General features: G+C 38.3%; 1 protein-coding gene across 1 annotated transcript in view; it reads left to right on the forward strand.

Annotated features, from left to right (window-relative positions):
* Positions 1 to 9,910, forward strand: part of SNRPG (small nuclear ribonucleoprotein G) — a 46,027-nt gene extending 36,117 nt beyond the window's left edge. Inside the window, exons 3-4 of the mRNA XM_090384233.1 lie at positions 1,147 to 1,271; positions 9,143 to 9,910. Of these exons, the coding sequence (XP_090240359.1) occupies positions 1,147 to 1,271; positions 9,143 to 9,196 (179 nt within the window). The 3' untranslated portion in view covers positions 9,197 to 9,910. The remainder of the gene's footprint in view (positions 1 to 1,146; positions 1,272 to 9,142) is intronic.
* Positions 9,911 to 14,852: the final 4,942 nt, after the last annotated feature.

Below are 14,852 nucleotides of genomic sequence, written 5' to 3' on the forward strand. Positions count from 1 at the left end.
TATAGTACACGCTTTCTGTCTTATCTGCTACGATGGAGCACTTGAACACCTGCCCAGTGCTGCCAGACGATTTCATCAATTCCCCCCCCCCCAATCAGCACCTCCGTAGCCAGGTGGGAAGGAGCAGCAGTGTGTGGCACACGCTTCTTGATTAGACCGGGGTTCGAGTCCGTCACCACCAAATACAGAAGATGCGGAAAGGTCAGGGAATGACTACCGCATATCCCAGAGTAGTTGCCATATTGCTCCGTTTTTTTTTTTTTATAAAAAAAACAAACAAACAAATAAATAAATACCCCCCCCCCCCTAAATCAATTTAAAATTCTCCAAAAATCCCCCAGATTTTAAAATTTAATAAAATAATATAGTAATGAATTATTATTGCTGTTATTGTAAGTTATATTTATTGACACTCCGATATTAAGTTAAAATTTACTTCTAATTCGGGCAAATTTTTTTATTAATCGGTGACAAAATTAATAGTGAATTTTTTTTTTTTTTTTTTTTTTTTTTCTCTCATAGAAGTGATGTAATTATTGACAGTCGAATAGGAAAATCCCCCAATCTGGCAGTGTGCCTGCCACGTTGCTGCATGCTCCGGTTTGCCTGCACAGGCCACTCTGGTTTAGACAAATTGAATGATTTTTCATATTTCCTTCGTTGCCTGCAATTTTATCATCTACATGCTATGGTAGACCTGTGCAGGCATACCTGACAGGTTTACCTGAAGGTGTGTAGTGGCCTAAAGAGTACTGTTAGAAGGTGTTTTAGTTTTTTATATTACTTTTCATCATTAAATCTACCCACCACCACAAAACTATGCATCCTATTATTAATCTAGAGTCGTGTGGCTGTCACATCAGTCAACATTCCTTGTCCTGGTGCAGTAATGAAATATAAGCAGAAGCTTTTCATGTATGAGGAACCATGAAGAAAATGGTGTTAGTCTTCCTTTTTTATCATTTGGAGAATTCTAAAGTCTGAAACTCTTGAATTAGGAATGCTTCCAGGCACAAGGATTCTGAGCTTGGAGATGTTAATTAAACTGTATTTCATTGCTATCAGTGTTTATTGAAGGGCTTCTAAATAAAATATGTAAATTATCTATTTAAATTAAATCATTCTTTCATATATATTTCTCTGTAGTGAAATTGAATGGAGGAAGGCATGTTACTGGTATATTAAGAGGATTTGATCCCTTCATGAACTTAGTAATTGATGAAGCTGTTGAAGAAACTAAAGGAGGAGAAAAGCACAATATTGGAATGGTGGTAAGTAAATGAACAATTTTTAGAACATTTAATGTTCTAAAATTTCCTTCTTTTCATTATTATGATGTCTGTATTCCTTCTACTGGTAATCTGTTAAAAGAGAAAGTGCAGTGTAATATGTCACTTTATATTTATGGAAAATTAGAACAAACACAAATTATTGAACAGAGGTGGGGGGAGGATGACAATATAAGATTACTTTCCATAAATTAATTTAATCTTGTGTTCTTGTTCAACTAAAAAAATATAAAATTAAGTTACATGGATAAATTTCTCATGCGTGTGTGTGCGTGCGTGCATGTGTACATATGCAGGTATTATGTCTTCTGTCAAGGATAAGTTCATGTATACACTTAACTACTTCTCCATATTTCTCTATTTTTATCCCTCTTCTTCACCATCCACCATTCCCTCTCAGTTCAGTCTATCACAGTTTTCTTCATTCTCCACTTTAAGCCTGTTCCTTCAGCTTTTCCCACCATCATATTATTCATAAATCCCTCACTTCTCGGTACATGTCCAGTCCAGTATCTCTTCTCAAAGCCTTGTTTTTAACTTTATTGAGCCATCTTATCTTACCTTTTCTGTTTTCCGCATTCACCCCTTAAACCTCCCAATCTTCAATATCATCCACTCTGTTCCACAGAGTATCACACTCCACGCCAAATGGCACCTCTATAGCCAGGTGGGCAGGAGCAGCAGTGCGTAGCACACGCTTCTTGATTAGACCTGGGTTCAAGCCCATGACCACCAAATACGGAGAATGTGGAAAGGTCAGGGAATGACCACCACATATCCCTAGAGCAATATGGCCTTAGTTGCTAATGCTCCTAAAAACCAAACGCCGACCGGGCTAGCCGAGTGGGTAAAGTACCTGCCCGGCAACCCAAAGGTCGCGGGTTCGATTCCCGCCTCGGGCTTGGATCACTGTACTGCAAAAACCTTTGGAGGTGCAATATGGCCACAGAAGCCGATGCGCCAACAACTACCAAATAAAAATAAAAAAAAAAAAAAAAACCAAACATCATAAAAGTCAGAGACAGATAAGACAAGACAACACCCCCTCATACCTGTCCCTGTGTCTACCCTTTCAGTGTCACCTGGTACTTCTAATTCGCATGTAGCCTTTCCAGTATATTCAATAATTTAACCCAGTCTCACATGATCAAAAGCCATCATATCTATAAAACATATATACAACTTTGTTCACTTCCAGTTTCCTTTTTGTCAGCATTATCATTACACCTATTGTTCCCCTCTATCCCATCCCCCTCTTTAAACCAAACTATCCTCCCACATTTTACTCCTTAATCATCATTCCATTTAATATTCTTTACATTTCATTATTGTGTTCTTAAAATCTTCTGTATGTACAAAATATTTGTTATATTAAAATATAATAATAGTAAGTATTTTATTGTTTCATTGTAAAATGTTTTCAGAATAAAACTGATGAGTCTTTATAAACATATAGCTCATCCACACTAGTTAGTCCCCTTAACCTCTCTGCTCATGACAAAATCAGCTGCTCCCATTATTTGAAATTAGGAAGTAAGTTTAACAAGTGGTTTCATCATGTTAATTTTTTTTTAGCCAGTGAGTTTTAAGACTGATAGTTTGGGAGATTCAAAGCTCAGCAGGATCTATACTTATGTGAGGGGTGAAACCTTTTTTATTTATTTTTTTATTTTATTTATTTTTTTTTAATGGCTGCACTTTGAGTGTAAAGATAAATAAAACTTGAGAATTAGATGGAATGACTTTAGTGAACTGTTCAGTGTTTGCTTGTTGGTAGATAATATTTAAAAATATACAAAGGTGAAAAAAAACAAAAAAAAACAATAGAAACTTATAGTACTTACCAGCTGAAAACATTTAATGTTACTAGTAATTAACTAGTAGCATTAAAGATTACAACTGATAATTGTTTCTTTTGAACTATTTTCTGCATATCAAAAATTGTTGTACTCCAGGTTTCATCAATGTAAATAATAGGTCTATTTTAAAAATTTTTTTTTCATTTAACATAAATACTTTTGTCTTAAAGCATGTTATCATATCTTTCTATTAAAAACTTTTCTTCTGTTTTGAGATTCCTTGCAACAAATCCTATTTTGTGAAGAATTTTTCTTAAAAGTTTCCTTTGACAATTAAAATTTATTCTCTGCTTTAGTACTAGGATTAATTTAGGTTATAGTTGCTACTTTTTTTTTTATCATAAATACAAAAATCCAAAATTATTTGATCTATGATATTGCAATCAACTTAGTCTAGAGAGTAACTTGTATAGGTTTTTTATGCTTCTTAGGTGATAAAAACTTGGAGAACATTTACCTTTGCTTGACTTGGAATCCTTTTTATGCAATTGTTCCAAAAAAAATCCTATTGCAACATTAGCACATTTTGTTGCTTCTTCATCAGTATACTCAGTTTATCATTTATTGCCCCTTTAGGCGCCTCCGTAGCCAGGTGGGCAGGAGCAGCAGTGCGTAGCACATGCTTCTTGATTAGACCGGGGTTTGAGCCCGTGAGCCACCAAATACGGAGGATGCGGAAAGGTCAGGGAATGACCACTGCATATCCCCGGAGCAATATGGCCTTAGTTGCTAATGCTCCTAAAAAAAAAAAAAAAAAAAAAAAAAACCAAAACCAAAACCAAATTGCCCCTTTATCAAAATATTCAATAATGTTGAATACATTTTTTTTTTTTTTTTTTTTTTTTTTACTTTGGCTGCCTACAGATTTTTCTCTTCCTTTTTGATACAGGTGTCAGTTCATTCATTTCTGTATTTTTATAATGCTGATTAATCATGTAACCACGTTCCGTGTAAAACCTTGATTTTGTTTTGTGCTGTGATTCGACTCTTCCTACTAAAGAAATTGAATATTCCTTGCACTTTGCCAGCGAGGGAACTAATTAACATGTTAATGTGTTATGTATTTGCATTGCAGTTTTATAAATGTATCTATCTAATGTAAAAATTTCTGGATACAAACATTTCCAATAGCAAATACTGTGTAATTGGGTTAAAATAAATGAATGAGAAATATTGAATGGTTGGGAGATTGTGTATGATGGCAAGTATTCTGCCCAGAGGCATATTCATAGCCCTTGGAATTTATATAGGCTCTATTCATTAGCTTCCCATTGTCTTCCACGCCATGTAGCTGTGTGTGTGTTCATGGAAAGTTTGCTTGTAAATAAATCTTGGAAAAATCCTGCATTATGGTGACTCAAACCTGAGTGAAAAGGCCATCAAAAATTATTGCAGTCTGTAACTGACATTAAAGTTAAACCTTTTCAAAAAGGGATGCTAAGCGACTAAGCTGATGTGTGAATACACAAATGAGAAATAAAGTGCTTTTAGATATAGGGTTTTTGTGGACCTGTAAAACTCGGGCAATTTGGAGATATTTGAGGAAAACCTTAATTATGTATCTATATTTTCAGTTATTACTGTCATAACGAATGTAGTCTTCTCGGGCTCTTGGTTTTTCAAATTCAAATATTGGAGAAGTCATATTGTGGACACCTGGAAAGCTGGATTGTAAGACTGATGTTGAAAACCCGAGGAAAGAGGCAGTTTGGCTGCTGTATGGAAATTGATTGTTGGAAGAAAAACAAAAACTTAAATGCCATTTGGTGATTGCAAAGAGAATATTATTCTTATTTTATTTAAAATATACTAGTAGCCAGTTTTTTATATTTTTATTGCATTTGGTAAAATGGTATATATTGAAAAAAAAAATTTTTTTTTTTTTTTTTTTTTTCCCCCTCTGTAAGTAGATACCCTAATAGAAAAGGTTTATTTTATGTTATGATGTGATGATGACTGGGAAATAAAGGGGAACAAACTAAAATATTACTAATTATCATAGTAGGATATGTTTAATGGTATGTTACTCCCTTTTTTAATATAATTCTCAATATTTTTGAATACAGCCAGGCCTTGCATAACGTGTTTGTCAGTTACCGTTATTTGAAAAAATTATACCACTTTACCCAATGCAAATTTCCAGTTAATGCGGTCTTTTTTTTTTTTTTTTATGTAATAGTTGAAAAAGATCTGAATCGCGCGGCAATAAACAAACGTTTGCCTGCTGCCAACCTCAGTGTGTTCTATCAACCATCGGAAGAAGACGTGTTACTTGTTTGTCTCCTGCTAATAAAGTCAATGCAGACTTGCATTTAAAAATTCAAATTTTTAAATGAGCCAGATGAAAATGTTACCACGAAGGAGATAATGGTGAAAGAACTAGAAGAAATCTTTTGTATCGCAGAGAACTTCAAACAAAAGGTTTGAGGTTCTCTGTGATATTTATTTCGCCAGGGACCAGAGAAGATTGTTGTCGGCTATCGGAAATTGATTGATGAAAAGAGAAAGTCAACACAGTTCAAATATTTCCGCAAGAGTCATTTCTTCATTGTGTATTTTATGTCAGAGATTCTCAAAGTTTCTCGTTTCACAGAGCCCTTAGTGTCCCAGTAATTTTTTCACGGCGCACCCAGACCAAAAGAAATACCTAACAGTTCCATTTATTAAGTAGTTAGGTCCAAACAACTTAATAAGAAATGTTGAAACTGAACTACCTCGAGCTGGTAGTTTTGAACAGAGTCCGACAGATGTCGAGTATCGGTTTCCCTCAAATTTAAAATATTCCGTGGGCCACAGTTTGGGAACCGCTGTTTTATGCAATAAACATTTAATAATTCCATAATTATTTTCATTATCTTTTACATTGTATACAGTTAAAAAGTTATTTAAAAGGTATTTTTAAATTCTTTATGGACATTCCAGAAGGTCAAGGACCAATTATTTTTCCTATTAATTATTATATTCGATTAGCGTGTTTCCGTTTTGCGCAATGATCTTGCGGGACGAATTAATCGCATTAATCAAGGCCAGCCTGTCTATATAATTGTTGAAATTTTCTCTCTCTCTCTCTCTCTCTGTTATACACACCTAGTGATCACTGAATTGTGACCATCTACCAGTGTTTGGCCACTGTTTGCACTGATAACAGCTGCTATTTGCCTAGGCAATGACTCCACTAGATATCTGAAGATGTCCATGGGTGTCTGGAAGAGGTGATGATTGCAATCCATATACCTCACTTCCCATTCCAAAATATCCCAAAGATATTATATTGAATTCAGGTTAGGAGTTTTAACTCCAGTGCAGATGGGTGATATCTTCTCTGTGTTCCTTGAAACACTCGTGCATGCGGGCCCAATGGCATGATGTGTTTTCACTTTGGAAGATCTCATTTGTGTCTGGGGAAAACATGCTACATGGCAGGGTGCATGTGATCCCAAGAGCTGCCAGTAGACCTCACCAGTGAAATGTCACCACCAAATGCAGAGGATGTGGAAAGGTCAGGGAATGACCACCGCATATTCCCGGAGCAATATGGCCTTAGTTGCTAATGCTCCTGAGAACCAAATAACAACAACAACCAGTGAAATGTTGGTCCATACCCACCAGCGGTCCTAGTTCTTGCCAGAAAAACATGCCCCATGTTAAGCCACCTGCCTGGATAGTGGGCACCATGCTTAATGGATCCATGGACTTGTATTGCTTGTGCTACAGACAAAGGCATCTATTGGCATGTTGCATCAAGTATTTGGACTTGTCCAACCAGCACACTTGTTTCCAGTCCTCCAGTGTGCAACCAGCATGTTGACACTGTAGTAGCCACCATTGATGATGACAGTAGCGAGGAGCGGGTGTCTCTTGGGTCATCTGCTGTGTAACCCCCGAGTGTGCGGCACATTGTCATTTGGGATATTCTTGCATTCCCCATATTGTATTGCGATGCCAGCTATCACATGGCAGCCTGCTGTTGAACATGGGCGAACCCAGAACAGTAGCTCTACATCCTTCGCTCACCACGAACATCCACCTCCTGCCAACAGAACTGTAATTCGTTACAGTTCTGTTGGCAGGAGGTGGTTTGAACCATTCAACACTATTCTTTATACATCTTTTCCAATGTGGAAGCACCCGATGTACTAGCTCCATCAATCATGCCCCTTTGAAACTCCATGATATCTTACAAATCTCATAACTGCTACAAATAAAACTTTGACTTGCATGACTAGGTGCAAATTACCACTGCTCTAGCATGTGAAGCTGTTTGGCTTTTTATACTGCGAGATAGTTCATTATGGATGAGTCAGTCACAATTCAATGATCACTGAGCAATCACTGAATTATGACCACTCCTATGAAAACTGAATGCTACCCATTGACCACGTGAGGTACAAGAGTGGAGTTAGTCGACCTATGTAGCATAGATAAGGTGTCAGTGGTTTGGTAGGTTGTAAAATTCTGAGCTTGATGGATAAAAGGAAGAATTTATCGGACTTTAATAAAGGACAAATTGTGGGTGCTCGACGAGCTGGTGCCTTGATTCAACAGCCATCGTAGTTAAAGTGTACCAGGACACGTCAAAATGGTCAGATGACCTGGTGGCAAAACTGCGAAGGTCAGCGAAAGGTTGATGTTAGAGGTGAGTGCTGGGTCCAACGACTCATACAGGCACAGCACTGTTGAAGAGTTGACTACCCAATAGAACATGGGCGAACCGAGAACAATATCTGGCTTGACCGTGCATCGCACGTATGGCTTGTGACTGAACTAACTTTAAGCCAATTAAATGAGTGAAATAAAAACTAAATGAGTGAAATGGCTATGCCAGCAGATGACCCCTACGGCATCCTCTTCTAATCAAGGCTCATCTGTGTAAAAGATTTGCCTGGTGCAAAGAACATGCAAGTTGGACATTAGAAGGTGTGCTGGTCAGATGAGTCATGTTATTTACTCCACACCGTGGATAGTCGTGTACTAATTTGGTGTCAATGACAGGAGGCTCTTGATCCATTATGCATGGTATCAAAGGTGCAGGCCGGTTGAGGTGGTTGTACATGTTTCATTGGCAGGAACTTGGACCCCTGGTGCATGTGGAACAACATATCAGTGCTCTCCACTATCGTCAACTGCTTGCTGATTCTGTACACCACGCTTGTTACATTTTTCCTGAATGGTGATGGACTCTTCCAAGATGACAATGTGCCAAGCCAACGGGCACTTGTGCAGGAATGGTTTGAGGAACACAGTTCTAACTTCCAGCATATCAATTGGGCTCCGAACTCCCCTGATATCAATCCCATAGAGCAGTGGTCTTAAACTGGCGGGCCGCATCCGGCCCCCGAAGCAATTTTACACAGCCCGCAAATAAATTTCAATTATGTATTTGTTGTAAATACGATGCTTATATTCACTCTCGTTTTGTTTTTTAAAAAATTCCGGCCCGTCAGCTGCTTTCAGATTGTGCATTTGGCCCGCATGCAATTTGAGTTTGAGACCACTGCCATAGAGCACTTGTGGGACACTATGGAAAGTCATATCAGGCATCTAGATAAACCAGTCACCTCCATACCTGCATTAATCAGTGCCACATTGGATAGCTGCTGTACTGAGGGCAAAAGGAGTACCTACAAAGTATTAGGTAGGTGGTCATAATTCAGTGATCACTCGGTATATATATATGATATGGAAATAAGGGCAATGAGAAACTAAAGGAGAAATAATTTTCCCACACAAAGAAATTTTTAAGGTGTGATTCATTTTATTTATAATGTGTAGGTTTCATTTGGATTGTGTGATATGCATTTATTTCTTATAATTAGTGAAAAAACACTGGTATGTTTTGAATAGGTAATGAAAGAGCTTATAGATTTTGATTTGGTAAAATTTTTAAAAAAGTAAACTTTTATTCATTTCCTTAAGTATTATTAGTATGATGAAATTTTAAATACACTGTTTTATAGCTTATTTTTCAATGCAAATGTGTTGTGCTCTTTGCAGGTTGTAAGAGGCAACAGTATTGTTCTTTTGGAAGCCTTGGATCGTGTTAGCTGAAAGTGTTTGTCCTGTCTTGTTACGGCCATTACAAACTTTTTTTTTTTTTTTTTTTTTTTTGTCTTCTCATACCTATGTAGCAATTTGAGAAATATTCAGTTATCATCTTATATATTATTATTTCAACAGTGATATTCAAAATTTGTATATGTAAAGATAAATTGTATTTAGACATTTTGCAGAACCTTTCAGTTGAATTGTGACTGTCCATATTTTTTGTCCTTGTAATTGGTTATAACTCTTGAAAATTACAAATATTTTATTTTATCCCCATCCCACATGCTCATTTGAACACTGTCATTGCATTCCGAAATCATGGAACTTGACATAAGTGCTGTTTCTTTGCTGTATGCTGTGATTGAACAAGCATATACTATGTGCTTTGTTGGTGTGTAGGAATAAGACATGCTTTTGCAGATTTTCTGCTCAATGGAAAGCATTGTCTTCATAAGATGTGCCAAGAAACATTGCATTTCACTTCAGGACTCTGATTTAAATAACTAACTAGCATTTCTGTTTCTCGTTGATTAGTATCATATCATCAAACTTTTTTGAGAATTACTTTTTATTCAGGATGTCGTGTATAATTTTATATTTTCCCAAAGTCAACATTAAATAACAGAGATGGGAAGAATAAATGTATGTATAACAGTGTTTGTTGGTGTAATAACAGATAATTTTGACTGTTAGATTAAATAGATTTTATAAATTGCAGAGGAGTATAATTTTCTGATAGACAGTATTATCAGCAGGATTAGGAGGTATGTTTTCACCAAAAAAAATAATTTCCTTTAATGAATCATTTATGCTGTGGTTCTGTTTTCTACACAATGGTTATGAATTGAAATAAACCATAATTTGTATTACAGTGATAGAAATATGTGAAACCTTTGTGAGGAGATGCTATCAAGTTCAGACCTGTGTGTGTCCATGTTTAGCTGCATTCCAGAATGTATTTTGCACCGAACAGATTTACTGCATGGCACTTCTAGCACCAATGTACAGTTGGAATTGGGTACTCGATGAGTTCCTGATACAGCATGATGTTGAGGGTATTGACATCATGGCTTATGCAGATGATTTTGGTCTTCCTTGTGGGTGGCAAAGGCCAGCCTCTACCATGTACTATTATGTGCTGACCTGCATATGCTGCAAGTTTCTGCACAAAAGTGTGAGGCTATGATGCTGAGGAGACACCTCATCTCGCTGCAACCCCGTTTGTAGGTTTAGGGACTTCTCGTTTCGGGTTGTGAAGCGTACCATGTGCCCTGGTGTTTGTCTTGAAAGGTGATTGAGCTTTGTGGCACATGCCAAATAGCTGAGGGATAGCATAAATCAGATATATGCCATGCTGCAGCACAGATTGGGGCATAGAGAGGGAGCCCTCCACTTTTATGACTGTGTGTGTCTTGATCATAACTTGTGCAGCTGGGGTTTGGGTTGGGCATGTTGAACACTCATATCCATAGAGCCCTCCTGCTGAATGATTTGCTCTTCTAGCCATTACCCACCAGGGCTTGTAAAACCATAGCAACTGAGATTTCTTATGGACAAGTGTCTGGCAGACTTCCTTTGGAGACTGTGATATTTCCTGACAGAATTTTGGCATCCAGTCATGCTCAGTGGGGATGGCAGCTGGTGTCCTGATTTTTCATCTGAGCAGAGGAGAATCGGGATAAGCTGGGTACTACCATGTAGCAGGTGCAATGGACAATTCAGAAATGTCTACTCCTTTATGCCCTCTGTTCACACTGATTGCAAAATCTGTGGTTGCAGTTTGGGTTAGCATGACCCTGACTAGACAGCCTGTGATCAAGGCTGTTTCAGCTGGGGCAGACTTGTGCTTTTGTGTGGAGCCAGGAAACGCCTTCACATCATGCTTACATGTCCCGGTTATGGGGATTTGAGAGCAGCAAGGGATTCTTACTCCATGATTCTGCATTGGTGGAATTATTGTCAACTAAGGACATGTTCAGCAGATTTGCTGATGTCCAGGTTTTTGATGAGCTGTTGCTAAGCACTAGTGACCTACCTCCTTGCAATGAGGCTGGTAACTTGTGGTGGAATGTGATGGCCTGTTCCTGCCTTGAGGTCAAATGGTTGAGCTCTTTAATCATTGTTATTTGAATTGACCTTGGGGAGTCTTTTTTTTATATATATATATACAAAGGGTACTAAGAAAGTTTTGCAATATGACGCAACAATGAATCACAGGAAGCTGCTTGTTGCTGCATGTTGAGACATGTTCATACGTGCATAGTAGCCGCTGCGCCAAGTCGATGGGCTCAGTTATTCATTAGTAGTGAGGGTGTAAAGTGCTTGCGATGGCATCGTGGTCACGAAATGAGATAAGGACAGTTTTGCGGTATAATTTCGTGCGTGGTTTAACCATAGACCAGTGCTTAGAAGAAATGACTCTTGCACTAGATGATGATTGTCCACATCGTACAACGATATTCATGTGGTATAGAGGATTCCAAAGGGGGAATTTCACTCTGGGGAGGATTCTGAGAGGCCGGGAAGGCCACGAACGTCAGTTACGGAGAAAAACGTTACTGCTGTGAGGAAAATGCTTGACGAAAACAGGCGAGTGACCTACCAACAGATAGAGGATAGATCATTTGCACGTGAAGAAACTTTGTTCTCTCTGGGTGCCGCATCAACTGACTGAAGAGCAGATGACACGACGTGTGACTTGGTGCCGGGAGATGTTAAAAAAGTTTGATAAGGGACAATCTCGGTATGTGAACAACATTGTGACTGGTGACGAGACTTGGCTGTACTATTACGATCTGCCGACCAAGGCTCAAAACAAAGTTTGGGTCTTTGATGATGACGACACACCCGTAATTGTCAGAAAATGATAGCTGTATTTTTCAAATCGAGTGGAATTGTGGAACGTGTCGTTTTGGACATGCAGAAGACAGTCACAGCTAAGTGGTATACTGAACAATGCCTGCCTAAAGTCATTGGATCTATGAAGAACCTGCGGCCAGAGTCAAGAATGGAGACCTGGTACCTCCATCACGGGCGCCTCCGTAGCCAGGTGGGAAGGAGCAGCAGTGCGTAGCACACGCTTCTTGATTAGACTGGGGTTCGAGCCCGTCATCACCAAATACGGAGGATGCGGAAAGGTTAAGGAATGACCACCGCATATCCTGGAGCAATATGGCCTTAGTTGCTAATGCTCCTAAAAAAAAACCAAACAAACCTCCATCACGATAATGCTGCAGCTCACCGCGCCAAAGCCTGCGCCGAATATTTGACCACGACAGGATTGAAACTTCTCGTGCACCCTCCCTACAGGCCAGACCTTGCTCCCTGCGACTTTGCACTGTTCCCGCATGTGAAAATGAAGCTAAAAGGGAGGCGGTTTTCCAGTGATGAGGACCTTCTACGGGCTTGGGACAATGAGTGTGCTTTACTCCCTAGTGAAACTTGGCAGAACTGGTTTAAAGATTGGTTTCGGAGGATGGAGAGGTGTATTGAATGTAGAGGAAATTACTTTGAAAAAATTAAATAAACAAAGCTGTATTGCAAAACTTTCCTAGTACCCTTTGTGTATATATATATATATATATATATATATATATAACTTTGTTTTTGGTTGAAAGGTGGCTTACAACAAATGAACTAGTCACATGGGGGAAAGCCCGAGTGGTGATTAGGTTGGTTGTTAAAGCTGTGGAGCATTTGTTTTTTCAAACATTTTAATTTAAAATTTTTCATTTACAGTAGACTGGAAATAACGGCACATTGAATCTGGTGTTTACATACAGGGTATGTCTTGCAGTGCCGAAAAAAGAAAACTGCAAGTCACGTAATTACTGTATTTGTTTATGTTCGCTATTTTGAAAGTTAATTCTGGAGATATCACGAATTGTACTGCTGTTTTAGATTTTTTTTTTTTTTTTTTAATTAAAAATCGCCCACTATGGCTCCAAAAGTTAAACCTTATGTACGGAAGAAAAGAACAAACTTAATATAATCCAAACTATTACATTAGGGTCACTCGGAAAGTTAATTCTTATACCCATGCATGTAAATTGCATGGGCTCTGGTTAATTTGCCTTTTTGCTTAATAGGAAAAAAACCATTAAAGGTCATGTCATCGCAAGGATTTCAAACCAGTGTGAGGAGGATGGTGATGATACCACTGCTAATGCATGTCAATAGTATGTTTTAGGATAGGGCAGCTCCTAGAACGTTCAGCTTTGTCTTGTTTCACAAATAAATAAAATTATTTAACAACAAAATCTCCACATTTAGCAGTATCAGTGACAGTTATCGGCAGCCAATACTTAATACCCAAAATAGAGACAAAATTACAATACTATTAACTGAACATTTTAAAGTTAACCCAAAAGAAAAAAAAGTAATTTCTTTAAATATTTACTGACATTTACAAGTAGATACAAATTGTGAATACATAGCCATCAATTGCACAACTATAAACGCCTACATCCATTATATACCTAACCTGGCGGCACAATTGAGTGCTCAGGTACGAATGGTAAGATAAAATCATGAAATATACAGTTATAAGAGGTAAAATGCACAAGCTTATGATACAAAGTAACTATTACACCTCGATGCTTATACCAGGGTCATTTGTGTTGACCAAAAAAGTGAGCCCATGCTGGAAAATGTTCCTGGTGGAAGTTTGCAAAGACCGATACGAGCAGGCATCTTGAATTAGTAGATACTCATTTTCCGAGCCTGTTCGACAATGATCTGTGTTTATTGAAAATCTTAATTCCTCCCTAAAGTAGTTATACGTGCTCCCAACTCTGGCTTTCTCCACAGCTACATAAGTTCTGGAAAGCCTGATATGAAAAAGTGTCTGGTTCAGGGATCCATGCCCTGTTATGATGTAAGACATGGATATGAAGAGAAAACTGCCCAGACACGATAGGAGGGAGTATATGATGAGAGCCTTGTCGATCAATTCGGACCTGGAAAGATTGTGCAAGGCTCAAGGGGTAGAATTTTTTTCAGCCTGGACTGTACTTGTTCACAGGAGAGATTGCTTCTACAGGGATGAGATACACTTAAATAGAAAGGGTGCAAGAATATTTGCTGATGCTATCGAGGCAGTGTTAGGTGGGTCGGAAAACTGTGCTAGCTTGGGGGGGATACAAGGACTAATAGATTAACAGTAGCCACTGGCAGAGGTGAAAGTGATTCTTGCACTGCTTCTATTAGAATGAGCAGAAGCCTGAAAAACAAGATGCATGGTATTTCAGAGACTGCTGGGAGTCATTGCGGTACAAGTAAACACATGAGTTGTGTTAGGGTAGCTAAGAATAGAAACAGGTGCAGGTATACTTGCGTGTACACCAAAAAATTTGAGGTATTGCTCAAAACATCAAAGGCAGATATTGTTGGGATATCAGAAACGTGGTGTCACACAGATATAAGGGATGCAGAACTGCAATTTGGGGAGTACAACGTCTACAGAAAGGATAGGATAGGAAGGGGGGAGGGGTTATGCTATTAGTTAAGAAACACATAAAAACCAAGGAAGTGAAGCCAGTCGACATCGCTGGACAGTGCACTGTTGAGTCAGTTTGGTGTGACATAAGCATTGGGAGATCAAAATTGAGAGTAGGAGTGTGCTATAGGCCTAATGCCTCTGATGAGTATAACAAGAAAT

The sequence above is a fragment of the Mastigoproctus giganteus genome, chromosome 11 (assembly GCF_048544385.1).
Source record: "Mastigoproctus giganteus isolate SK-2022 chromosome 11, ASM4854438v1, whole genome shotgun sequence".
In the NCBI taxonomy this organism is placed as follows: domain Eukaryota; kingdom Metazoa; phylum Arthropoda; class Arachnida; order Uropygi; family Thelyphonidae; genus Mastigoproctus; species Mastigoproctus giganteus.